Here is a 27,160-nt window from a genome sequence, read left to right as displayed (position 1 = left end):
CCTCCATTTCTTCCACTGTAACCCAAGGTGGCCTAGGTTAGTGGTGGTAAACCTAGGGCTCACATACCACAGTGGGACGTTTATTATTGAATGCTCTAAAAGTTTGCCATCGCTGGACTGTGATTTCCACAGGAGCAACCTCTCCCAGCCTGAGAAGGTTTCCCACACCTGCGTGGGTCTGTGTGCTTCTCCCTCCCCTTGTAAATGTGGTATGCTTTTCCTTGCAGCTGGCCGGGTCAGCCGTCATTGCGTTTGGACTATGGTTTCGGTTTGGAGGCACCATGAAGGATTTATCGTCAGAGGACAAGTCCCCAGAGTACTTCTACGTGGGTGAGTGACTTCAGCTTCCTTGAGCTTTAGCTCAGGTAGGACTGCCCCACGGCTCAGAGCACAAATGGAGCTTGGACTTTGATGGGTCGGGGAGACATGAGGGGCAGGGAAAGAGGCAGCAGGAGCAACACCTGAGCCCCTGGACACTCTGCCTGGCCCTCTGGGATGTGCCCACGCAGGGTAGGTGAGAGTTCTTACTTAACCCTGCTTTACCTTGCCTGCACCTCCATTCCCCAAGATCAAGAAGGACCAGTACAGGCAGGACTGGCCTGTTGTACTGTAGAGAAAAGGTCTCAAGGAAATGTAAATAAAATTCACTTCAGAGAACAAGAAAACTCCCTTTACATTCTGAGTCAAGTGAGTACACATATAGATCTGTTATCCACTAGGTTATCCAGGGTGGCACAGGGCCCCTGCCGGCTCAGCATTTTATTTTACATGCGGGGACATGTAACTCAAAATGAAGAGCAATGACTCAAGGTTTGGAGATGCTAATCTCAGTCCCTCTAGGACTAGGGACTGCAGAGAGCAGGGGCGGAGAGAAGCGAATGGAAGGACCAGAGAGAGGGGACCAACGGGAGGGGCAGGAAGGCTGCCCTTGGAGAAGAGGTGTTGGTGGGAGGGGCTGGCACTGTGCTCCTGGGTTTCGTTCCCTCTGATGGCGTCTGGACCTCTCCTCTGGCCTTTTCTCATTCTCCAGCTCGGTGGACTGGACTCTAGATTTCACAAATCCTGAGACCGTTGTCAGTGTCGGCAGTGCCCCGCCTCACTGGCTGTTTAAAGAACCGCTCTGGCCATAGAGTAAGCATTGTTTGCTTGTGATGATCTCCGTGTCTGGGGAGAAGGGAGGAACTACGCAGGTCACTGGCTCCAGATCCTAAGAAGAGTGGAATCTCTTCCCCAGGACAGACTCTAGCCCCCAAGGAGAACTGTAGTGCCCACACAGCCAGCGCAGCAGTGAGCCCCCTTTTCCTTCCCAATGCCCCTTCCGTGCAGCAGCCTCCCGCAAGGAGAGCGGCTGTATCAGGATGTGTTAGAGGAAAGCACCAGAAAACTACGAAAAGGTGGATAGCAACAAGAGCATCCCATGGTTCAGGAAATCTTAGATGCAGTCTTTTGTAAAAACACCCACCTAGGTTACATTAAAGAAAGTCATCTACAGGTAGAAATTCCCTATGATAAATGTGATCATTATGTATACTAAATTATACCAATAAACGTAATTATTTTTTTAAAAAAGACATGCTGCCAATTTAATTATGACATACCATAAAGTATGAATCCTAATTCCAAAATTGTTGAAATATTTTTTAAAATACAGAAAGGAAAATTCAAAATTGATGAGTGTCTGCAGCTGGGGAATTTCCAGACTTTGCTCAGGACTTAGCAAAGTCACCAAAGACCCCGTTCCTTCCCTGGCTCTGCTCTGCAATCTCAGCAGGCCCTCAGGTGTCTCCCCTCCTCACTCAAACATGGCCTGGGGAGTCCTCGTACAGCGCACATCCTCATGCAGCAACTTCCAACGGAGAGAAGAGTGCCATTTCCTATGGCCCTTTGTAGGAATGAATAGAACCGTTTTCCCAGAACTTCCTCAAAAACACATTTTCCCTTGCAGCTTATTGGCCAGAATTGCATTATATATCCATGCCCCATCCAAGCACGCCCAAGAAAATTACTATAACAAATATTCATGCCTGGGCCTGGACCGAGGCCCGGACTCCCCAGCAGGCTCCCAACGCTTGGACCAGACTTGGATTTTGTGACAGGAAAAGAGCAGAGCAATCCTCTGTAAAATAAACACTGAAATATACTTCTCTACTCACAGTTTCCAGGTGGAAACCCCTTCCATCAAAGCTAACACACTCACTTCCCTGAGGACTCCTAGTTCTGGAAGCTTCTCCAGAAGCATCTTCCTGTCCCGGAGCAGGACTCAAGTGTTCCAAGGACAAGCCTAGCGTGTCCTTGTCCATGAATTAGTAAGCCCCTTCCTGGAAGGGGGCCCCAGGAACAAGCAGAGGGGAGGAAGGAGAAGAAGGGCATCTTCAGAGTCCCACTTAATCCCATGTTAATGGGATTCTTTCCTCTCCAGACATAACAAAAGAAATGCTCAGTAATCAGCAGCAGACAGCAGTCACAGCATACGATAAGCACTGTGTGAGAGGTACAGGCGTAAACACTGAGTTAAACACAGTAGCGAGCACTGGGGCTGTAGGACAGGCTTCAGGGTGAAGTTCACTGAAATGAGGCTTTGAAGGACAGTAGCCTTTAGGTAGATTGAGTAAGGGAGAGCTTTATCTTGACACTGAATTAAGATTGGCAAGTGTAGAGCAAGTAGTTACCATATTTTTCTTCACCTGTGGAGAATATATTCAACTGTTCAGGTTACTCTTTGGGGGACCCTTCTTAACCCAACTCTTCCCAGCCATTTACAGCGGGATACTGAGGGTGAACTTTATTTTCACTCCCTACTCTGAGGTCAGTAGCTACATGAGGTCAGCCCCAATAAAACAATGAAAGTCTATTGCTTCTGAGATTATAATGTGCTGGTGTGTAACTAGATGTCAGCCAAGTAGTATCATTCTTGACCAGTAAAGCAAGAAGAATTTGAGTTAGATTTTAAAGACCAGACTGGAGAAGAGGAAGAATGAAGACTCCAAAGGTTGAGGGACAAGAGTACACAGGATGTCCATAGGACAGTGAGGAGCAAGTCTAGAGCGGGTGGCAGCTCTCACTGGAGGGAGGAGTAGGGCATGATGGGAAGTAGATTAATTACTCTGCGGAAGAGGGACAATGTAAGGGTCCTTGGATGTTAGGGTCCAAGGTAAGCTCTAGAGACATATTTGGGGGCTTGGGACAGGATAGAATCTGTACTGCAGTTCAGAGAGATTAGTCTAGCAGTAGTAGAATGAGAAAGGAGTTATTTAGGACTAAGTAAACATGATAAATTATTGATAAAGTCAAGCCCAAAGAAATAAGGGTATAACCTATGGTGATTGCAGTAGGGATTATAAACATAGAGACAGAAAAATGAAAAATGTTACTGAACATCATTAAGCCTACCTAATCAAGCTCAGAGACAGAAGGAATTAAAAAGGCAAAAAGATCAGGGACAGACAGAACCAAGCTGTGCAGTGATGGTTCATATGTTTCAGGTAGAAACCGAGTTACAGTGGAAGGGGCCTCCTGTGCCTCAGAGCAAGGGGTGGCTGTGTGGACCTCGGGTCAGCGGCCAGCTCGGGGGGTGGCCTCTGTCTGTGTTGTTCCAGAAACAAAGCACTGATGGCAGTTTCACAGGTATAGATTTGGATTCAATATAAGAAAATCTTTGCAGTGATTTGATAACTCAAAAAAGTTGAACAGACTGTTTCATAGACAAAAGTTAACTCTCTCTTATGTCAGTATTTAACCACTAATGTGACCAAAATCAGAGTTGGATGTGTGCCACTTCAGGAGTCTCCTCTGCTGAGCAGGAAAGGGAGCTATCTCTGTGCAGACATTCTTAATTCTGCTTTCTAACCTAAACCAAAGCCGTGTGTACACTCCTGAGATATAAGCAGCAAGAAGGAGTTGTTTTGTCATAACATGAAGGGCATATCTGTCAGGACTCTTTCTATGGCAAATCACAGAAGCCTATTCCATTCGGTTTGCACAACATAGAAATTTACTGCTTCATATAAGTCCAAAACTGGCTAGTCTCAAGAACTCGAATAATGTGACCATAATCCAGACCCAGTGATGACTTGGGTCTCCTTCCTCTGGCAACACTCTTAGGTAAGTTTACTCTCCACGTGATAAAATGGCTGCCAGTGGCTGTGGGCTTCTGACCTTAGGAGAACATGCTTCTTTCATTCCAACAGATCCAGCTAAGGTCTGTACCCTCTCATAGGCCATATCATGTCTGGTGCCCAACCCCAAACCAGTCACTGCAGCCAGCTGCTGGTTGACTCAAGTCTGGCTTCATGACTACCCTGGAGCTTGAAGTGAATCAGCTTCAGAGTGAGAATGGAAGAGTCTCATTTATCTGATAAGAAGAAGAGTGGATTCTGGGCAGAGAAAACAGCAGCCCCGAAGAAGAGCTTGAGTCGTCTTTGCCTTCGGTGGCACGGGGCATGCGTGCGGGTTTACCCACCTTAGCTCATCCTCAGCCCCATCTACTTTTTCCAGTTTTATCCAGAGCAACTGGTGGAGAGGATGTTTGTGGTAAGTGCGAAAAGGATACGGAAGTGAGTTATTATAGAAACTTCGCACTAGGCAGAATAGGAAGGCTAAGGACCCGAGGGCCAAGCAGCTAAGACTGGCAGTCACCAAGGTCTCCCACCTCTTCCTTAGGGTACGGTGGGGGCTTCAGCCCAGAACCTAGGTCTGCTGCCATGCAGGCCTCTGGTGGCTCATTTCCCACTGCTGCCTCTTCATTGTGTCAACAAAAACTCCTTGTGAAGTTAGAGACCTTTTCTTCACTTAAAATATTTCTTATGGAAGAGCAACATACATATTTGTAGAAATTAATTTTTTTCCTCAAAAAACAATTTTTCAAATCAAACAAGAAGAAAAATACAGTAGGACACAGTTTGTTACTTTATGTCATACAGTTTAAGGTAATAGGACTTTAAAAAGAAGTAGGCCCAGTTTGGGGAAAATCTCTCAGGGCTCCTTCCCTTGATCCGTGTGTTCTTTTCACAGTGGGTTCCAGAGCAATCAGCTCATTAAACTCATATCACCTCTTAGTTAAAGAATCTCCTGCACAGGCTTGACACACTGAAGTGGGACTTAAATAAGTAAGTTTTTAGCTCACATTGTAGCACACATCTATAGTCTCATCTGTTTTGGAGGATGAGGCCGGGAGGCCACTAATTCAAGGGCAGACAGGGCAAGTTAGCAAGACCCCATCTCAAAAAAAAAAGAAAAGAAAAAGGGAAAGGGAGGAAGGATAAGAGGAAGGAAAAAGGAAACGGAAAGAAACATAGAAAGAGAAAGCAAAGGAGGCCTTTCTGCCAGAGTCCTATTTCTGAGAGGTACTCCAGGAAGACCTGTCATCCTGCTCCCTACTTCTGGGCAGATGGCCGCCAAACTTTGTTGGAGTGATTGTCCCGTCTGTGGGAGGATGCTTTCCTTTCTGACATCCTTGCTTCTACGTCTTCGGTATAGAGTTGCACTTCCTATGGTAAAGGCCCAGGCATGACTTCTAAGCCTGGGGAGGCAGTAAATCCTAGGCCAGGACCGGAGAACTCAGCTGCTGGAAATGAAGACAACCAGAGAGGGCAGACAGATTGACTGCTGCTGCTGCACTCTCCGTGGGCCCTCTGGGTCCGGGCCAATGCCTAGAGCCTGACCCAAGGTCTGTGTGTCCCTGCGTTGCTCAGGTGGGCAAGCGAGACCCTGGCAAGAGTGGAACCGGCAGCAAGAAGGTCTGGATTACTTGGGGTCTCCTAGACCTTCTCCACTTTAGTCCCTGCAGAAAATTTGAGAGAAGCCCCCACATCATCTAAATTCTGGCACCCTGTCCATCCAACTTTCCCTGAAAGTCTCTCTCTGGGCTGGCTTTCGGATCTCACCAGGGCCTTCTTTCTAGGCACGCGGAGTGGGGAGCCATCCCCTCAGCCCTCGCGGGACTGGAGACTGTGTGCTGGGAAGCATGAGGTCATGTCTGCGAGCAGAGGATGTGAGCGGGTTTCTCCGTGGAGGGGTTGCCCACACACACAGGAGCCGCTTGGCTCTCCAGGGTCACAGCCTGGCTGCAGCTGTCTCTCCCCGTGAAATTCAGAGTCCCGGAGCCTGGCTTGGGCTGTGGCTGGAGACTGTGTGTAAGAAAAGTGTTCCAGTGGTGAACATTAAGGGGTTGGCTTGCTTTTCTGAGAACTGACTCATCTGGTAACATTTTTTAACTTCTCGGTTTTCAGTTGTACCTGACAGCCGCGGTAGCTGGGTTACCGAGGGGTGCTGTGTCTTGCAGTGTTAAGACAACTTCTCCAAAGCTTTGTACAAGAAATTGGAGTCGCTCATTGGTTCCATGTGGCAGATAACACTGAAGAATGAGAGGAGTTTCATGTAGCTGAGGTTAGCGGACCTTGATTTCTGGCTCCCGGCCCTGTACTTTGAGGAAGATCAGGAATCATCAACTCCAGACACCTCAAGCACTTTTCTCAAGAACAGGATGAAGAACCTTCCTTCCATTCATAAATAAGCAGATGTCCGGCTAAGAGAGTCACTGCTCTGAGCTCCTCTCAAAAGTGCATCCTTGAGTTAAAGGAGTGTGACTGGGTTGAACTCCAGTTTTACCCCACGGTAGCTGGGCAGTCGTAGGTACGTGCCCTCTGTGTCTCAGGTTCCTCGGCTGTGAAAAGTGAAGGTGCATTTGGCACTGCCCACTGTGGGCAAGCTCTTAGGAGACCCTGGCAGTCGCTGTGACGGTCCTGGGGCCCTGCCGAGGAAGGGGTCGTCTGCTAGGGCCATGACTGTGGGAGAACACAGGAAGAAGAGATAGAGTGGTCTGATGCCCTTTAGCCTGGATTGGAGACTAGTTTGTAGCACAGAACTTCTCAGCCAGTGGATCCTTCAGGTAATAACATCTGTCAGGAGCATAGTACAGGTGCTGCCCAGGCCGAGCCGCCAGGAAGCAGCGCTAACTCCCAAGAGTGTTGAGTGACTCCATGACTGAGACAAGTGAAGCACTGGGAATAGGGCTCAGTAGCTGACAGCTGCTGCTATTGCCAAGAGAGCATCAAGTCCTCTCTGTCAGATTCAGAGTCCTCTGAACTAAGTCCCAGCTGACGTTCTACATATTCATATCTAGTCGGCCCCCAAGCCCCTGGATTCCACATTTGCAGATTCAGTGAAACACAGATTAAGAATACTCCATACTGAATGCAGTCATACTGAACACAAACAGACTTTTTTTCCCTGTCATTATCCCCTAAGTAAGACGGTGTAACAACTACTCACATAGCATTTACATTGTTTGTGGTATTATAAGGAATCTGGAGATGATTAAGGTATATGAAAGGATGTGTATAGGTTTATGCAAATATGTATCATTTTTACAGAAGAGACTTAGTTATCCACTAATTTTGTTTCGGGGGATGGTCCTAGAACTAATGCCCCATGCGCACTAAGGCAGAACCATAATTGTATGTCCTCAAGGGAGGATGGAGGGACAGCCTTGATGCAGAAGCATAAAGTTTTTAGTTGAAATTGGTCATTAGCAGGTTACATAACACCATCTGCTGCTGAGTTACTCAAGTCGATGACCATGCCAGTGTCCAGGCCCCATGAGGGGAAGCTATTTCAAAAAGGAGTTTAAGAGGCTTTTAAAAAGCCCTCTCAGGGGCTAGGGATTTAGCTCAGTGGCATAGTGCCTGCCTGGCAAGCGTGAGGTCATGAGTTTGATTCCAGGTACGGGGGGGGGGGGGCCTTTGTTAGCTGAAATGATGCTACTTACTTTTATTTATTTATTTATTTATTTATTTATTTTTGGTTTTTTTTCTTCCGGTACCAGGAATTGAACTCACGACCTCGCACTTGCCAGGCAGGCGCTGTGCCGCTGAGCTAAATCCCCAGCCCCATATTCTTTTTTTTTTTTTTTGGTGATGCTACTTACTTTAAAAGGAGCATCTGCAGTCTGAGACAGAAGGGATGGAGTCATCACAGAGGAAGGTGTCCCAGTGAAAGCTCTTTCTTGTTGGTAACATGTCACTAGAGGTCACTAGCATTGCAAAGCCCAACTAATTAATGATAAAAATGTAATTTCAATTTTTTTTTCTCTTCAAAGGAAATAGGACTTGGAAAGCACAGGGGATTTGGGAAATAGGTCAAATGTCTGTCACGCATGCTGCTGTGGAAGGCAGAGGGCTCTAAAGAAACCATCTGTGAATTAAAATGTGGCTGCAAATTAATTTATTCATTTTTGGGGGGGAGACCATATAGAGGATAAGGCATTTTTGGACGCCACAGGTGGCCTTATATTGTGCAGCATGTTACAACCAGACTCATTTTAAACAGGATTGAGCAGGCCCGAGGAAATTTACCGCTAGCCCCACAGGTCATGCTCATTTGGAACGGGAGCCGCCATTGGCGTCCTCCTACATGCATAGAGCCTTGCTGAGAAGAGGCCTTGGGAGCAGAGCTGCTAGGGCAGCTTCAGGTCATTTTTGCCATGAGCTCTGGGATTCTGGGACCCTGAGCATGGAATATTGTCCAAGTATGCATATTTTCTTGGAGAGTTCACTGCTTCAGAAGGGTAAAGATTGTTGCCAGAGAGACCAAGTCTTCCTTACCCTGTTGGAGCATCTCTGTCCTCCTCAAACCCCAGGCCCTGTGTTCCCTGAGGCCCCGCCTTCTTGAGAGCACTCTTCCTTCTTTTATTCCAGACCTCCTTAGGATATAGAGGCTCCATCCTCATTTGCTTGACCTTAGAGAACTCAGCCCTGTAGTGGCTTCATATATATGTGCTGACACAGGTTCCTAGCATGTATCTCTGAACAAAGATAGGTAATGAGATAGCCAGTCAAGAACTTCTGATTTGATCTACTCTCTTTGTTTATTTGACTGACAAACACAGATTGAGGATTCTGCCTATGCTGGCATATTCTAGGGAGGATGAAAAAGGTTTGTTTGTGGACTTGAAATCTATAGAGAGACATCGTGGAAACCAGCAAAGGCACAAATCAGAAAAGATCAGGGTACAGTCAGTGTCTTAGTTACTTTTCTCATTGCTGAGACAAAATACCCTGCACCCAAAGGTAAAAGGAGGAAAGGTTTATTCGGCTCACAGTTTGTAGAGGTTTCAATACATAATTGGCCCGCTCCTAAGCAGGGTGGCACAGTAGACAGCCATAGCAGAGGAGAAACAGTTCATGATGGGCAGAAGGTAGCAAAGAAAGCAAGACTATAGTAGCTTCTTTCTGCCCCTTTTATACTCTATCTAGGCTACTTGGATTAGGTCAGTGCCAAACCAATCAGTGGATTGATTTAGTAATCATACACCCTTAATCCCAGCATCACACACTCTAGATCCAGCCACCTCTGAAGAAGCCCCACCTATGACCACATGAGGGTTTGGGGGGACATCTAACAGTCAGATCATAGTGATACCCATGTGGTTGGAGTGTAGGATGGATAAGGACTCAGAGGACTGGTCCTTAGGCTGTGATTGTATCACACAGCAGTTGTAGCAGTGGCAATGGGAAGGCAATGAGCTGCGTAAGCAGGAAATCAATATACAATGATAGGGGCTGGAGATTTAGCTCAGTGGCACAGCGCCTGCCTGGCAAGTGCAAGGTCGTGAGTTCGATTCCCGGTACTGGGAAAAAAAAAAAATATATATATATATATATATATATAAAATGATGGTCCATCCATCAGACATACTAGAAGGAACTGAATACAAGCTGGTTGTTGTTGCTGCCCTTTATTCAAGTTGTTACTTTGAGGAGTGTAAAGTGAGAAGAAGGACTCCAGGCTGCCAGCCATCTTGCCTGTCTGACCCCCATTTGTTAAACAAATGCCTGCTAACTGGATTGTTTTGAGCAGCCAATGAAATGATAGAAGTGGGAGAGTTTTGAAAAGCACATTATTAAAAACAGTAAGGTACACAGGCAGTGGGGCCAAAATTATTATTACTTTTAATATGGCACCATTTCTGTTGTTACCACGTCCATTCCCCATGAAATTCCACTTCAGAGAAAGGGCAGTGGGAGGAAACGCGCAACTCCCTTGGAACTGCAGAGCAGCCACCTCAGCAGGGTTGAGGAGAGCCCAGGCTGCCAGGGGGCTGGGTGGGGCAGCACAGGAAGCAGAGGGGTTTTGCCTGCGGCTCCATCTATGTCTATGAGCTGAGCAGCTGCCGCAAACCACTGTCAGCCACTGCAAAGAGCCCAGGAAGCACCTGAATGCCAGTCCCAGGGCTTCCCTGAAGGGACAGGACATTAGCCTCCCACCTCCTGTGAACGGGAGTGGTTTCCAGGTGACTCATCTGAATAAAATGCAAGAAATGAAATAGAGACTATTAGCTTATCACAAGTAAGCCAAGTGCCAGGTCTCACATTGTGTTTCACCTTATCTCAGGATCAGAGAAGGAAATCAGGGAAGGCCTGGCTGGAGTGTACAGAGCCAGAGCATTTCTGCCCTTTTCTCTCTCTGTGAGAACTGTTGAGGGTTGACTTAGGTAGGAAGTGACGTCACCATCTGAATTCAGGCTGTGCCGTTACTGGAGAGGCAGGGTGGAGTGATGGCAAGGGGCCAGCTCTGCCAGGCACACCAGCTCTGTGACCTTGGACAGATCGCTTACCCTTTGGGGGCCCGGTTCCTCTGTCTAAAGAGTGGAGGTGATAATAGTACACACTCCAAAGGCTTCCATGAAAATTACATTAATAAATCTACCCTACATGGACAGAACAGTGCCTGAAAATAATGAGGCCTTCGTGCGTGCTCCTTCTCTGATCCTGAGATAAGGGGAAACTGTGAGACCCGGCATCTGGCTTCCTTGTGATAAGCTAATATTCATGATAACATTGCTCAGCGCCGGGTAGCTCGGTTGATTAGAACATGGAACTAATAATATCACTGATGCATATTACTTGCCCTCCTTGTTTTCTTGTAACACAGCCTCCTGTGGGCCCAGTGTCTGTACTGTTGCCCTGGGAGGGAGCACAGTGCCTGGCTCAGAGGAGGCAGTGGTGACAGTTCAGTGCACCGGCTCTGGGAGACCGGCAGATGTGCCTTCCCCCTTTGCAAGCCGTGTGCTCTCAAGCGGTATTCTTTGTCTCCTTAAGTTTCTTGCCCTTTCTGTGTTCACTGGAGATGAGAAGCCCCTCCCTTGTAGAATCATTGCATAGGTTTCAAGAACCACTCTTTCTGAAGTGTTCAGCCAGCACTCAACAAGTGTTATCCTCGCAGCACTGACAGCCGGAGCCCAGTTATGGGTGGGAGACAATGCCCGGGCCCTGGGTGGACAGAGAGTGGAGGCTTTGCTCAGGGAAACCCTGAATGTCTCCCGATCTCTTGCCCACAGGACTCTATGTGCTGGTTGGAGCTGGGGCCCTGATGATGGCCGTGGGGTTCTTCGGGTGCTGTGGAGCCATGAGGGAGTCACAGTGTGTGCTCGGATCAGTAAGTAGGGCACTGCGAGTGGGGTGGGTTGGAAAAAGGGTGAAGAACTAGCTTGAAGGGGCTTGGGATACCTGGCCTGCAACACCCGCCCCTCCAGGACTCACTAGCACCCCTGGCACCCCCTCCTTTACCCCAAGTCTCAGATTTCTCCATCTCCTGCAGAAGAATAATATTATTTTAGTCCCTGCCTCATGTGGAAAGTGTGAAAAAAATGAGGTCATTACTGAAAAGATGTTTGGAAAAGAAAAGTGCCTAGCACTTGTCAGAGGTGATTATGATTGTTCTTTCAAAAATAATATTTCACTGTGGGCGAGGTAGTTAAATGATTCCTACGGCCAGAGAAGAGCTGTTATCTACAAGAAAAGCGTTTCAGGTTAAGGTCAGTAACTTCACCAAACATCCCTCTGGTGGCTTATTTTAACCTCCGAAGCCTCTGTTTAAACAAACAAATGAAAAAAACAAATAATGTCAATTAACTGCTATCCAGCCAATGTCAGTGTAGCCTAGGAGAAACGAGTAGAAAGAACGGGGTTGGGAAGAAACAATATTTTCTGTTTCTCCTTGAGGGCTGTGTAACAGCATTTTCATCAGACAGCCTCGCGTTTCTCACTGTTCATGGCCGTCTTTGGGCTTTTTGACCGTGCTGCTTCTGATCACTTGCTATGTGAGACATATAATTTGTTTCTTGATTCATTGTTTCTCCTCTTGCTAAGCATCTCACTGTCTTGTTTATCTCTGAACTTAGTTTGATCAGAGCAAACCCAAGACCTGAAAGAATGTCCCAAAAGAGCCCACACACGTACACCTATACTCCCTCTCTTCAGAGGAGCCTTTTGGACCATGAGGTTCATGTTAACCTCTTCCCCAAGCCCAGGCCCAATTGGGGACTTCATCTTCTGACCTTATATTATCTCATTATATATCCTTTTTGCTCATCAAGTTTTTACTGATAAGTGGGAAGCACTGTCCTCAGTAGTGGGACTTCTATATCATTACCTGAAATTCTCTTACTCACTTTTTAATCCTTTACTGTTTGTTATATCTTCCCCTGACCAATGGGAGGTCCATTGTGATCCTCTTGACTATTGCCAAGGTCAGTACTGGTACAGAATAGACACTCAACAAACAATTGCTGAATGAATGAACTACATGAAACTGACTCAGCTTTGCATAAAAGGAACTAAGGAGGCAGACACTTCCTGTTAGGTCTGTCAGTTCAAACTTGCCTCGTGCTTTTCCAATGGGACTAGAATCAAAAAAGGTAAATGCACTGAGAAGGTATTAAATTAATGAAATTAGTATTTTTCTCTCCTCTTCAGTTTTTTACCTGCCTACTGGTGATATTTGCTGCTGAAGTAACCACTGGAGTATTTGCTTTTATAGGCAAGAGTGTAGTAAGTAAAAATTGCCTACTTTTTAAGATGATGATTAAAGTGTTCTCTTTATGACAAAAGATATGAGGGTATTGACCGATCATGTTACTAAGAAGTTAAATAGCCTTTCCAAATTATAGTATAAGCAGACTTTTTAGCCTAGAGGTAGTGTACAGAGTGGAGAGCATGTGTGTACACATGTGCATAAATACATATGTCTTCTTAGGAAACAAGTTCACAGCATTCATAGACTTATACAGTGGTCTGTGACTTTTAAAAGAATCTCTAATTTAAGATTATCTCTAGTTCAAAATGAGGCAGGGGGGCTGGGGATTTGACTCAGCGGCAAAAGTGCCTGCCCGGCAAGCACAAGGTCGTGAGTTCGATTCCTGGTACCTGAAGAAAACAAAACAAAAAAACAACAACAAAATGAGGCAGGAATACAGACATAAGAAAGAGGGATGAGGATTTCTTGTCAGACTGTCATTTGTCCATAAGGCCTGGCCTCAGAGATGAAACCATGGCCTGCTGTGTGCTAATGAAGACAGTTTACATTGCTGTCCAACTCTAGGTATCCAAAATAGGTTATCAGGAGAACCCACAGAGGAAGTTGCCTTTAGGAGTATATTCACACAGAGGAATGTAAAGGAAAAGGAAAAAGAATGGAACCTTAAGTGTTTATATTTCCAATTAGTTTGTGTGTCGTCAGTGTTATGTGTATGAACTTATTAAAATAGTATATGTAAAATAAGTAAATGCTGCTTCCTCTGAAATTTTTCTCAGATGGCTGGTTATATTCTTAGGTGAGTTTAAATTTAGCTCTATGTAGAAGCGAAACTAGATCTTAGGACTTCCTGAAATTTCTGTGGATTAGGGTTCATACGCCTTTATAATACAAGAGAAAGCATCCCCTAAGCTTCCTATGGTATTTGAATTCAGAAATCATCTTTGGTAATGAACAACTTTTGAACCATGCCATGAAGAGACTTGAGTACTTTTAACCACTGGAGTAGCCTGGCTCTGTGGGTCCCAACCTTAGCTATGCATCAGAATCTCCTGGCTGGAACCCAGGATCTGGGGTCCAGTTGATGCTGAAACTTTATCAGATTTGGAAAGCTAAGCAGCCTTTCTAGTCCATGAAAAGTATTCTTGGCCAGTCTATCCTTCCATCATCAAAAGCATGTTAGAAACTCTAGAATCTACATTCTGCTCCATATATTCAGAATCATCTTAAAATACAGATGAACACGTGGAAAGGCATGTGAAGGGTATGGAAGAAAGGACTTTCCTTCCTTTGAAAGAGAACATTTGAAACTTCCCACTCCCTGTGCTGTCACGTTCCCTGGTGTGTTTTCAGGCAATACGACACGTACAGACCATGTACGAAGAGGCCTACAGTGATTACCTTAAAGACCGGGAGAAGGGAAACGGGACTCTCATTACCTTCCACTCAGCAGTGAGTAACTTTACTTCTTCCTTGACGTCCCATCTTCTAAAGGTCATGTGTGAAGCAGGTTCTCTCTGATCAGCTGGATTAAAAATAAAAATAAGTTCAGTAAAGGCGAGCAGCAGCCTCCTATTTTAGCCATTAGGAGAGCCACAGCTTTTGTTTAATACAAAACTGTAGACAAGAAAGAGGTGTACCGCAGAGTTCAGAAGAGGAAGTCAGGGTGTGTGCCACGAGGGACAAAAGAGCATGAACAAGAACACAAAGGAAGCATCCCAAGTAGGTGTCAGATTCCTTCAAAGGGTGCCCTTGTGGGTATGACAGCAGCAAGCAAGGCCTTCAAGCCAGAAAATCTACTTTCTAGTTTACCAAAGAGATGGGCCAGGCCAGAGTTGCTCTGATTTCTTAAACACTATGATCTGGAGAAGAAGCTGCAAGCTCCTGGGCTAAGTATTCTCAGACAGCAGGTTTTTCTCTGTGATAAAAATATCTTGGAAGATGTCCCAGAAGCAAAATGCAGCACACAGATTCCTTTGTCTGAAGGGGCCAGCCCTGGGGCAGGACACCTGTTTGATAGCCAGTCCCCCAGCGTGGCCTTTCAGCCCCTGGGATTGACTGTGGCCATTTTTCTCCTGCCCAGACAGTACCCTGGTTAATAAGACCTTTCCCAAGGTTGTAAAACTTTAGCTCCTCAGTTATATGGCCTCTCAGTCTGAAGGAAGGACTGTGAAGGCCCCAACTCCTGTCTGAAAAGCAATTTGAACAGACACTGTCAATTAGTTTCTTGCCTTGTTTGGGTTGACTTGAGTCACTTCCTGTCATAAAACTCAGACAGCTTTAGGAAAGTTTCTTGGTTTGTTAGCATGAGTATGTGATTCTTTACTCTCTTTCCAGAAATAGCAGTTTGGGTTGCTTAAACCAGGACTTGTATCTTCTTTGCTGTCCTGGCACTGCCAGACCTTAGCAGCAGTGCCCAGACTTGTAGCTGTTGCTTCCCTCTCCTGTGTTCTAAAGTCTCCTTTCTGACTTTCTAGTTTCAGTGCTGTGGAAAAGGAAGTTCTGAACAGGTCCAACCCACGTGCCCAAAGGATCTTCTAGTCCATAAGGTAAGCTTCTACCAGGGCTCCCACCTACCCCTGTAGTATGAGGTTGTTTTCGCCTTTGGGTAAAGGCAGAGAGGCTCAGCTCCTACCTTTGATGGGTTCTAGGAGACCCTCTCTGTGTGGATTCTAAGCCCCACTTTATTCCATGTTAAATAAGCAAAGCAATGCTGAGCTGACCTCCTGGCATCCTGGGGAATAATGGTAGGCTAACTTGCTAGTGGGATGTCGCTCGCTTATGGATTTAAACTCTCTAGGCCCAGAGGTGTGTCCTCCAAGATCATAGCCCCGCACTTCTCTGAGGGAGTCAAAACAGTGATAAATGCTTCACTTACTAAGTGTTGTGTCAGGTGGGCATTATGCCACTCCAAGACAAAAAAGACACGGCCCCTGCCCTCAGCAGCCTTGCAGACTAATTAAGGGCTACAGAGCTATGTGAGGCATCTGTACAGGGTACCAGAGGCACACAGAGGAGTTAGGAAACTTCATATAGGAGGAGATCCTTGAGCTGAATTTTGACAAAGGAAGGTCACTCCAGGCCCAGAAAGTGGCAGGAACAGAGGCATGGCATTAAGAAACAGGAGAACAGGGAATGCACAGGGAGTAGAGAACAACATTTTGGGAGAAGCTGGCAAACTTAAAGGTCTGAGGAAACCATTGCTTTCAGCAGAAAATGAAACCTAATCAGTTTTGCGTTGTGGAAAGAAACTTAAGGTGCGGTATGTTAAGGGTCAAACGGAAGGGTGGAGACTAATGGAGGGAGACCACCTTTGGTGGCACCTGGCAAGAAAGGATGAGAGGCCAAAGCAAGTAACAAACAGTGGGGAAGGAGAGGGAGTGAGGCAGTCGGGAGATGTTCAGGAGACCCCATCCACAGGACAGGTTAAGCTCTTGGGTGTAAGTGGTGAGTGCAAGATAGGACACCAAAGTTTCCATATTTCTGCTCGGTGGTTGGATGTGTACTAACAAGGGAATATAATGAAAGGGACCATCCTAGGGGCAAATTACAATTTTATTTGCAATCAAGTTTGTACTTGAGGTACCTGTAGGACTTACTGGTAGTCTGAAGGATGGCACGGGTGTAGGAAGCTCAGCATATTGGCAGTAGATGAAGCCATAGGGATGACTGAGAAGAGCCTGGGAGTGTGTACAAACCAGAGAAAGAGGTAAGGACGCTGTTGTTCAAGCAGTAAACTGAAGACAAGAACCCAGAACAAGAGCCAGGGAAGAGACAGAGGGTAAGAGGGAATCCAGACAGTGGTATCTGGGAAGCCAGAGGAGGACATGGTTTGCCCATAAAGTCAAAGGCTGGGAAGAAGACAAGTAAATGAAGGCCCAAAAGAGTTTGTTGGATTTGTTACTTAGAAGATCATCACACAGTGTCAGTGAGGTAGTTGAGGAAGCACAGGGAAAGGTGACAGTATGGAGATAATGATATCAATCCTTTTCAACATTTGGCCGTGAAGGGTGATAATATAATGCTCCAGTTTGTGTCATGAATCAGCACTGAACACTTACTAGGTCCTCCCGAGCTGGATGAAATGAGTAAGACACAGCGGTGCTCAAAGTGCTCCTGCCTGGCTGTGGAGACTTGCGGAGCAGTTAAGGCTACATTGCAGATGGCACAAGAGACTCACCTGGAGCCGTGGAGGCTTCCCTGACATGAGAAAATTGAAAGATAAATAGGAGTGCAGTAAGCAAATGGAAGAAAGGAAGAAATTTGGGGCAGAAGGGGTAAGGCAAAGGCATGGGGACAGAGAAGGTACTTGTTCATATTCAGGTAAGTACCAGCATGTAGAAGAGTCTGAAAACCTAGGTGCTTGGAAGAAATAAGCTCTTCAAAGAGGAGCAAGCCATTCTTGAAGATCCTTATGAAGACAAAAGTCCAGCCAACAGCTGCGAGCTTAGGAAAGCACAGAGCGGAGAACCTGGAGTGGGATTTGCACTTTATCAAGTTGGCGGTGATGGCAGTGGGGAGGATTGATGGAAAGTGAACAGCATGGACCTGAGCAGAACAGTTGGGAAGACTTCTCTGCCAGCCATGAAGGCTAACTGAGGCAAGATGGACTGAGCAACAGAAATGGAGGACAGGTAAAGCGTACTGGCTGGATAACCAGTTAGATACCAGAAGAGGGGGCTCTTCCGCTGGATTTCTGACTCTTCTACCTGTAGCTGATGGCATCATTTGCTGACTTGAAGAGTAGAGAAGGAGCCAGTTACAGAGAAAAGAAAATGAGTTCAGTGTTTACCATGATGATTTTTTTCTTTCCCCACCCCTCCTATGATGATTTTTAAGAAGACAGAAAACCTTCCAAGAGGAAATATCCAAAAAAAAAATTGAAATGTCCAGCTTGTGGTCTTGGAAAGAGATTGAAGTGTGGGTGGCTTATAGAATCTTAGTTATAGATATGGATTGGATCCATGAGACCTAGAAGGAAGAAGTACAAGCTAGAACGCAGGGGAACAACAACATTACAGGCTGCTCAGAAGGGGGAGCAGGAGAATAAGGAGACAGGGATGAGTAGCGAGGCACCAACGGAAAGACATCATTGGAGGAGGCGGCGATAACCACCAAGGCCAGGTGCTGCCATGGAAGTCAGGTCAGTAGTACTGACTTGTGTCCGGCACTGTGCGCACAAAGATGAATAAGAAGAGGTCCCTAGTGACAAGGAACTGGCAGTGTAGTAGGAGAACTGAACACAGAATGGCCGCAGTGCAGCAGGAAAGTTGGCACAAGATGGTGTTTTGTTCAACGGTGGTGGTGTGAAAGACAGAGGGACTGGCACTTAGAATAAGCTGGAAGTTGGGAGACCAGGTGGATGCCGACCGGAAGTAATGTCTCCCCTAAACCTGGGCAACGAAAGGGAGGGAGTTGGCCTGCCTGCAGAGGGGACGGCACAAACAATGGCATAGAGGCTGAAAACATGATCATTTCTTGCGGAACTAAAAGCCTAACAAGGCCACTGAAGTAACTACTGACAAGCTGACAGTACTTAGCATTTAAGGAAGTAAACGGGAACTTAATGTGAGGACAGGGCCCATCCTGCAGGAAGTGAGATATGAAAAGAGAAAGCACGCTTTCAAGTATTTGGCTCTGGGTCAAGGATATAAAAAGAGTTTTCATAAAACACGAAATACAAATTACCATTAAGCACATTAAAGGCAGAAGCACTTAAAAATAATCTTAAAAATTAACATAAAATTTAAATGAAGAGATTCCATTGTTTAACCTATGAAATTGGCCAGATTTTTCTCCCTCAATAATATCACACTGATTGGCAAGAATGACGTAAAGTAAATTTTTTCAGAAAAAAACTTGGTACAGTAGTCTCAGAGGTTAATAAGATTATCCAAGGCTATAGTATGCACTGTGTCCATAGCTACAGCTCTCATAGTTTATTCTAAGGAAGAGGAATCAGAAATGTGGAAAGTCTTGTGAACTGGTTTTCCCACTGCAGTGTTATTGCTAAGAATAAAGTATTGGGTAGTTCCCTTGTATGCGACAACAGAGGAGTATTTAAGTAAATTATGGTACTTTCAGTTGATGAAATGTTTTAAGAATCATGATGAAACACCATTAAGAATCATGGTTTCAAGGAATTTTTTAGTGGAACAAGGTATTTTTGAAGTTGCAAGCTTAAGTTTTAAAAGCATGCAGTAGGGGCCAGGGATGTAGCTCAGCAGTGCAGTACTTGCCTGGCAAGTGCGAGGTCCTGAGTTTGATTTCCGTCACTCCAAAAAATAAAAATAAAAATCATGCAGTTGAATATACTAAGTGGAGCATGGTGTTTCTATGTGTAAGAATCACTGACAGTGTTAATCATTGGTGGGAGGACAGCTGTTTCTTACTTTCTTTCTTTAAACGTCTATTTTCCAAGTTTCTTCAATAACCATATATTCTTTTATGGCTAAGTTAAGTGAACACATGTTTCATTAGCTTGTTTTTCACAAAAAAGAGGCAGCTATGAAGGAAAAGAGGCAGCTGTGAAGGAAAAGAGGTACTCCGGCTGAGCTGGAGGAGGACAGCATTATGAGTACTACTGTGTGTTTTAGGTTGAATTTGGGCCTGGGGTTATGAGGGGAAATGACAGTGGAGGAGAGGCTGAACGCATTGGAAGGAAAGGAGATGGCGGGTAGCGGGGCTTACTAAAGAGAAGAGAGGGACTGAGACCCACAGAGGAGGTTAATCTGCAGCAGGAAAGGTACCTCTTGGGCCCTGAGAAGAGGAGGAAAAGCCAGAGAGGGACTGCCTTGTCCCCTTTGTTTGCTCACTACCTGCAGCAGCGCCCCCCCCCCACTGAAGAAAGGAAGCGTTTGAGAACACAGGGAAAGGAGACAAAAGTTAGAAGTGCTATATACAGGTTGACTGTCATTTTCTCCCGTCTGTAAGGGCCCCCGGTGTCTACAGCGGTGTCTCTGAAACTTTTTGTATCATAATGTTTTTTGTGAGTATGAATCCTTCTTTAAACTGAGCCTCCTGACAACAGAAGAAAACATGTCTTTTGTCTTCCACATCCACCAGCACATTCCAGTGCTGACACAAGGTAGATGTGTAAGAAATGCTTGTTGTCTCGTGGAAGCATGAAAGCAGATACGAGACGCATTCTCAAGATTTCATGTAGCTTCTGAGGGTACCAGAGGGAGCTGACTAGGGACAAATCAAAGGATCTAGCAGGCTGAGGTTGTAGATGGATTGCAAGCACGCCTCTCCTTAAGGGAACTACAAATAGAAGATTTTGAAGGTACCACTGTGACAAAATACCGCACGATCAATTTAAAAGGGAGAAAGGCTTATTCGGGCTCACTTTCCAACATGTCGGTCCAGGGTCACTTGGCCTGTTGCGCTGGCACTGTGGAAGCACAGTACGTCACAGTAGGGCCACAGGAGAGAGGCTGGCTGTCTGTTTCATGTCAGTTGGGAAGCACACAGAGAAAGAGAAGGAGAAAAAAGAAAGTGGCCAGGGCCCCAGTACCCTCTTCAGGACACACCCCAGGGACCTGACTTCCTTCTACTAAACCCCACTTTTCATAGGTTGGGGACCAAGCCTTCACATGGGTTTTTGGGGAACACTTCCAAACCATAGCACTGGTGAGTCATGCAAGGATTACTGGTGACCTATTCTGCTTCCTGTCCAATTTTCCCCTATCTGTGCAGATCCTTTGAACACTGCTTCATGGGTCCCCTAGGGACATAAGGACAGGGGTCCACAGCACAACACAGCCACCACAAGAGAGAATGGTTCTCTGACTCCCAAAACCTGGCTTTACTAAGCCATGGTTTTCCTTTGTTTAAGTTAAACCTGTACAAGGCCTTTATACTTCCTTAGCAGGTAACACCTACTTTGCATAACAAATTTGATTAAGTACATAGAAAGTCTTTTAAATACTAAATAGCAACATAAAAACAAATGTTGTTATTCTAGGGCTATTCTTCTTATTTTCCTTTGCTGAAAGTACATAGAAGTTGAGCCAGGGATATAGCTCAGTGGCACAGTGCCTGCCTGGCAAACGCAAGGTCCTGAGTTCAATTCCTGGGACCAAAAAAAAAAAAAAAAACAACAGTATGAAGAAGTCCCAAATTTTAAAATGTCTCAGATCCTAAAGAATAGCTTCCTCAGCTAGATTTCAGGGCTCTTAGTAGTAACTGGCCTAAATAGAAAACTCCCACCAAAAGGAGAGGATTATATTTTTCCCCAAACTACATTTTTGCTTTAAGGTTGTCAGGATGATGTCACCCAAGGGTGAATACAAGCAGAGGCTGACATGAATTAACTCTCACAGGATTATCTGTACCAAAGAAAGAATTGACCAGGGGAGAGGAGTGATTTACATATACATTCAGTTTTTATTCTTTTTTTTTCCAAAACAGAATTGCATTGATGAAATTGAAACCATAATCAGTGTTAAGCTTCAGCTTATTGGAATTGTTGGAATTGGAGTTGCAGGTCTCACGGTGAGAAAATTCCAGAACTTACCTTTTTTTGCCCTCTGAAAAGCCTTGAACCTTTGCACCTGATTTCTCTCCAAGTGAGATAGTATTTCAAGAGATGATTTTCATAAAGGATAAGGGCATTTGTTCACAGTACATCTTCTAAGAACAAAACTAATTAAGTACATCATCCTTAGTCCTCTAAAATATGGCTGTATAGTTCAGTCCTGACATAATTGTGAATTTGAGTTTATCACTGTAATAACTTCCCATTTTAAGGCCACCAATCTTAATCTAGGAATGTGATTTTCAATTCAAAATAACATTTTGGCTAATCTATGATTTGAAAAGGCAGCAAACCATAGTGGTTAATTAAGCTCTGGCATCACGTGATCTAGATTAATTTTCTGGCCCTACTACTTACAAGACCTCAAATTTCAGGAATGCATCTCAATTTCTCTGCACCTCAATTTCCTCATCTGCAAAATGGGGCTTTTTTTGTAGCACTTGGGATTGAACCCAGGTCTCTTGCACTGAACTGCATCTCCCTTTTTCTTAAGTTTTATTTTAAGACAGGGTCTTGATAGTCACTAAGTTGCCCAGGCTGGACTGAAATTTGCAGTCCTCCTGCTTCAGTCTCCAAGAGTATTGGGATTTCAGGGATCCATCACCACACTTGGGTGAGGGTTTTAGGATACTAAATTAAGACTGTTGTGAAAATTAAATGGGATACGGCACATACATTATTATTACACATTAATTAATTAGAAATGTCTGGAACATGTGGCATCCAATAGGTACCAGCTTACTACACAGTTTGATTGTTCCTGAACCCAAATCCAGGTGATGGGAATGGCATGCAGGAAGGCATGAAACGCCGTGCACCAGGCGCCTGTAGGTGGCTCACCTCTTCTACAGTACAAGAGGAGAGCGTATGGGGAGAATAGATGACCACAGGCAGATGTGGTACGAGCGGCAAGGAGTGGCACTGAAGCGGATTTCAGGTCCATATAAGTGAGTGTTCAGTGTGCCCTTCTGAGAGGCTGGACTTCGTCCTCAGAGAGAAGAGCATTGAAGGGATAGAAGAACCTGTGGTGCAGGATCAAAGAAAGGTTGAGGCGAGAGCCAAAGGATGTAGCAGTCTGAGGGTGTAGATGGATTGCAAGCACCCCTCTCCGTAAGAGAACTACAAACAAGCTTTTAAAGCTACCGCTGTGAGAAAATACCGGCATGATCGATTTAAAAGGAAGAAGGGTTTTTTCTGGCTCAGTTTCCCACAGCTCGGTCCAGGGTCACTTGGCCTGTTACCAGACGATGGAGGAGAGGCTGGCGAAGAGGTGATCTCCCTTGTCCAGAGCCTGGCTGATGACAGCCAGTGCTGAGGTAGCACTTGCTCTCCAGTGCACTGTATAAGCTAACTGACGGCGTACACTGAGACAGGGCTGTGAGAATGGGGGGGGGGGGGAATCCATAAAGCTGTCCTTTGTAGGAGCCCCAGAACTTTCCCCTTTTCTGACTTTAGAGCACAAAAGGGTTAGGCAGTGGCTGAGGTCCTCTGAGTCCGAGGACATCTCTCAGACCATTTCCACTGGCTCTGGAGTTAGCCTAGTTGCAATTCTGCAGCTTCCCCTGGACAGTCCTGAAGCAGGAAATTTGAAAACTCTATAACAGAAGCATTAAATAGACCCTTAATAATTAAATAATTCTCCGGTTTCCACTAATGAGTAGCCTAGAACCACCCCTGACTCATGGTGGCTCAGCTGAGACTAAAGAACTTTCTTTCTGAGAGATCCCTTCAGAGTACAACCAGGATGAGGTAGGGCCTGCAGGCTGCCTTGCAACCTTGGCGTGTTAGCTTTCTGTCACTGTGACAGAATACTTGAGATAATGTAAAAGGAGGAAAGGTTCATTTTGCTCAGTGTTTCAGAGATTCCAGTCTGTGACCACTTCGCCTGGTTGTTTTGAGCCAGAGGCAAGACTGAACATCATAACAGGAAGCGCACCGTGGTGGACAGTACATAGTAGGGTAAAAGTGCTCACCTCATGGTGGCCAGGAAGTGAAAGACAAGAGGGGCTAGGGTCCCAGCATTCCCTTGAGGGCCCACCCCAGTGACTTCATTTCCTTCTTCTAAATGTTCCACCACTGCCCCAAAGCACCATCAGCTTGGGACCATCCTTCAAGACACGAGCCTCTGAGGGACATTTAAGGTCCAAACTGTAGCACATGGTAAAGGGGAAATGCGCAGGTTGGCTCCTGGATCAGCACCTTCAGAGTTTCTTCTGTGGTTCTTTTGAGTAAGACACAGGTTGCGCATTGTCATTATTTAACCAAATGTCCATTAGGTGTCTCCCCTGCCACACTGGCACTGGGTTTTGTCACTCAGAAGCGCAAAGTCTTGTTCCAGGCTATCCGTTACTTTCGTCTGCTCTTGCCCTTCCAGAACAACTGAACATTTATGCCTTGTTGTGGTTAGCCTTTATAGATCCTTGTCTGACTCAGGGTGGGACTGAGGAGAAAATCAAAGAGTTATGGTGTGAATTTTTAAAAACAAATAATGATAGTTGTTTATAAACAGCACGGACAAACAGGGTTCCACAGACTCTGCAAACTCCCTGGGGTAATGACTGAAATGAAGAAAGAGCTTTTGTTACACTTCCATTCAAACTATGGAAATGGAGGTTGATTTCACCCAAGTATTTGGCCACTCAAAGAACTACCCAAAAGGTAGAAGTCAGGAATGCCATCATTCAAATGCTTCAGTTTATGTGTTGGTGAAACTACGGAGTAAACCAGTGAAGTATCATTTGCACTTACAAATGGACCAGAAATTAAGAGATGCCCCACTTTTTAATATGTGATTATTGTGGTAAGCATTCAAAGTTTTTCTGACAATGGAAAATTTTTTAGACTATAAGCATATTTAAACAACAAGAAGTTATTAACACATTTTTCAGAATGAATATATAAGAGGTCTTAGATTAACTTAAAAATATTAAATTCAAAACCCAGTCATATATCACTATTTCACAACAATTTAGAACTGTTCTATAAGCCAAAAATAGGGCCCTTTTCTTAAAATAGAACCTTGTTAGTTGTTAACAATAATAACATGGCGAAGCATTTTAAGCAGAGTTAATAATGAAGTTTTTACCCGGTGTCATCCTTAATGAACATATAAAAATGCCATTTACAAACAATAATTATTGCTTATAACCATTTATTGCGTTAGAGACCTGGCAGTTTGCTAACCTTTTTATCAAATAATACATGTTTGACAGTCACTAATGAGTGGTTCCTTCTATTGCAGATCTTTGGCATGATATTCAGTATGGTCCTTTGCTGTGCAATAAGAAACTCACGAGATGTGATTTGAAACTACTTCACCATGAAAACCACAGTCTAAAGCTTTCATACTAAATGTCCCAAGAGCTGTCTCTCAGCTCATTTTTAATATTCAGAGGACATTAGGATCTGAAATAATTTGATGTCAGTTGTACATTTGCACATGGATGTATGTCTGGGTCATTATTGGTTTGCCCCGAGTGAATGCTTGTGTGTGTTGGCCGAGAATGTATTCACGTGGAATCTGTATGTTTCTGGTAATGCATTACACCTAATGAAATCTGCTTGCTGGAATTCCTAGTTCTTCTTAGGTAAGAGGAACAGTCTACTAGAAAAAGATCAAAAAGCTTTGGGGACACTTTAAAAACCTGGCTATTCATAAGATGTAATAACAGACCAGCTTGTCAGACTTCAGCCATGAAAATTAAATATAGAAAATTCAAGGATTTCTGGTTAATGGAAGCAATAAGCTACAGTAATTAAGAAGTCCCAATGTAGTGTTAAAAATGACTGTATCTGAGTGTAAGGATTTCCTGGGATTTTTAAAAAAAAATTTTTTTTTGGTATCAGGAATCGAACTCAGTACCTCATGCTTGCCAGACAGGTGCTGTGCCACTGAGCTCTATCTCTGGCCCTTGGGATTTTTTTTTATATACATATTCTCCCAAGAATACAGTAAACCATAGTTTTAAACTAAACACACCTATAAAATGAAATACAGCATGGAAAATCTAATTTGAATAAGTCGGCTTTCCTTATATTTAAAAATGAAAAAACTCTCCCTCTGGAAAGAAGTTACACAGACAATCATGTGTTCTATAAAAGTGAGTGATTTTTAGGACTAAAAAAGTTTGTAAGCACTTTTTAAGGAAACATTTTTGTTCTTATACACAGACATTAAGTACTGCTTTATTGCTTTCCCTTTCTGACTCTTCTCACATCCTCAAAAGGGCTTTTATCTCACACTCTGCTGTGTTTCTCCAGATGTAAGGGAAGAAACAAACAGAAAAACTAAAGCGATTTGGCCATTGACAATTGTGGAAAAGAGTATTTTTACTGACATTGTATTTTTGAAATACCTCACAACCTGAGTTTACAATATTTTCATAATTTTTTGTAGTTTTCTTATTTATTCATCCAGAGAATTCTTCATATATTTAGAACTACAGTTTCACCACTTACAATAAATAAAAGTCCTGCATAATTCAGATATCATTTCATGAGCATCCTTGGATAAACTACAATAAACAGAGAAACATCTTCTCCTAGTTATTTATAGCACACACAACAGAGACAAGTTAAGGAAACAAATACATACTTCTACACACACATAGACAACACAAGCACGTATTTCTGTGCAAGTCCCCTATGAAAGTAAAATATTCTAGTCTTTTTTGGTCTTATTTTTTTATTATAAGTAGGTAACACAAACTTAGGACCTAAATTGGCACATTTTTCAATAATGTTTAACAACTTGTTACACTTAGTAAATAAGATCACACGAAAGTGGAGCTATGAGAGACTTTGGAAAATTCCAAGTGACAAGGCTTCTACAGAAGAAAGAACACAACGCGTTGGGTATACAGCAAGAGAAAGTGCCATGTTCCCAAGAAAGTTACAAAACATTTTGCTGAAAAGACATAACTGGTGGAAACAGTCTTATCCCCACATCACAATGCATCTCTCTTTTGACCATACTCACCACTACTACTAACTTTAGAGGGAACTTTTCTAGGGGAAAAAAAAAGATTGGAAGCAATCTACAAACTTCATTATGCATGGCTGCATCTATATGTAAAGAACTTTTTAAGAAAATCACTGATATCCCACAAATGTAACCTTTTAAGCGAAGACCAACCCATCCTCTTAGTAGCTTTAGTTCATCTTTCTTCTTGAAGATAAGAAAAAGGCTCAAATGTATACTCAGGTTCTTCTAGCTCAGAATAATCCTTGGTTCCACAAAACTGAGTTGCATTCCTTACCCAAGTTCAAGGCCTTAAAGATTACAGTAGTTAAAAGTGGAAGAATAGGAAAAAAATAATTTTTTAATGTTTTTTAATTTTTTAAAAAACTAAGAAACTAGAGATCTGTTTAATATATGAGTAGCACGTCTCTTTAGGGCAAAATTTTCCAAAATATGTCCCATAACCAAAATTAGAGAATTCTACCACTAAATGAAGGCAAATGTTATACCTACATTCACCACATAGGTAGTTTTGTATAAATATGCAGATATATATTTATATAATATATTTACGTATATATCTGTGTATGAATATAATATATAGCACCATATGTATGTATATAAAATCCCTGTATGTGTTAAATTCATTTACATCTTGACTATGTATCTCTTGAGTATAAATACATATATAGTTTGAATACATGTTCATATAGAGTTATTTCTGTCAACTTATACTAATTTGAGATCAAACTCAGTCATTTTCTTAAACTGTAGGTGCCAAGGCATGGATTAAAATATCTTCATGATGGGGTATTTTAAATTATTTCAAATTAAATGTTCTATATGCTGGA

General features: G+C 44.1%; 1 protein-coding gene across 2 annotated transcripts; it reads left to right on the top strand.

Annotated features, from left to right (window-relative positions):
- The first annotated feature begins 231 nt into the window (after positions 1–231).
- Positions 232–27,160, top strand: Tspan2 (tetraspanin 2). Of its 2 annotated transcripts, none has more exons than XM_013516547.1 (7): positions 232–330; positions 11,336–11,433; positions 12,753–12,827; positions 14,164–14,262; positions 15,288–15,359; positions 21,223–21,306; positions 24,591–27,160. In XM_013516547.1, the coding sequence occupies exons 1-7, from the start codon at positions 282–284 to the stop codon at positions 24,654–24,656; spliced, it is 543 nt and encodes a 180-aa protein (XP_013372001.1). In that variant the 5' UTR covers positions 232–281; the 3' UTR covers positions 24,657–27,160. The 2 variants fall into 2 exon arrangements, with proteins under 2 accessions (XP_013372001.1, XP_013372002.1); XM_013516548.1 differs by lacking the exon at positions 232–330 and adding an exon at positions 6,258–6,384.

Source organism: Chinchilla lanigera, unplaced genomic scaffold (assembly GCF_000276665.1).
Source record: "Chinchilla lanigera isolate Chin_1 unplaced genomic scaffold, ChiLan1.0 scaffold00034, whole genome shotgun sequence".
In the NCBI taxonomy this organism is placed as follows: domain Eukaryota; kingdom Metazoa; phylum Chordata; class Mammalia; order Rodentia; family Chinchillidae; genus Chinchilla; species Chinchilla lanigera.
Note: the sequence above shows the minus strand (reverse complement) of the source record. Positions and strands in the feature narration are given on the sequence as shown.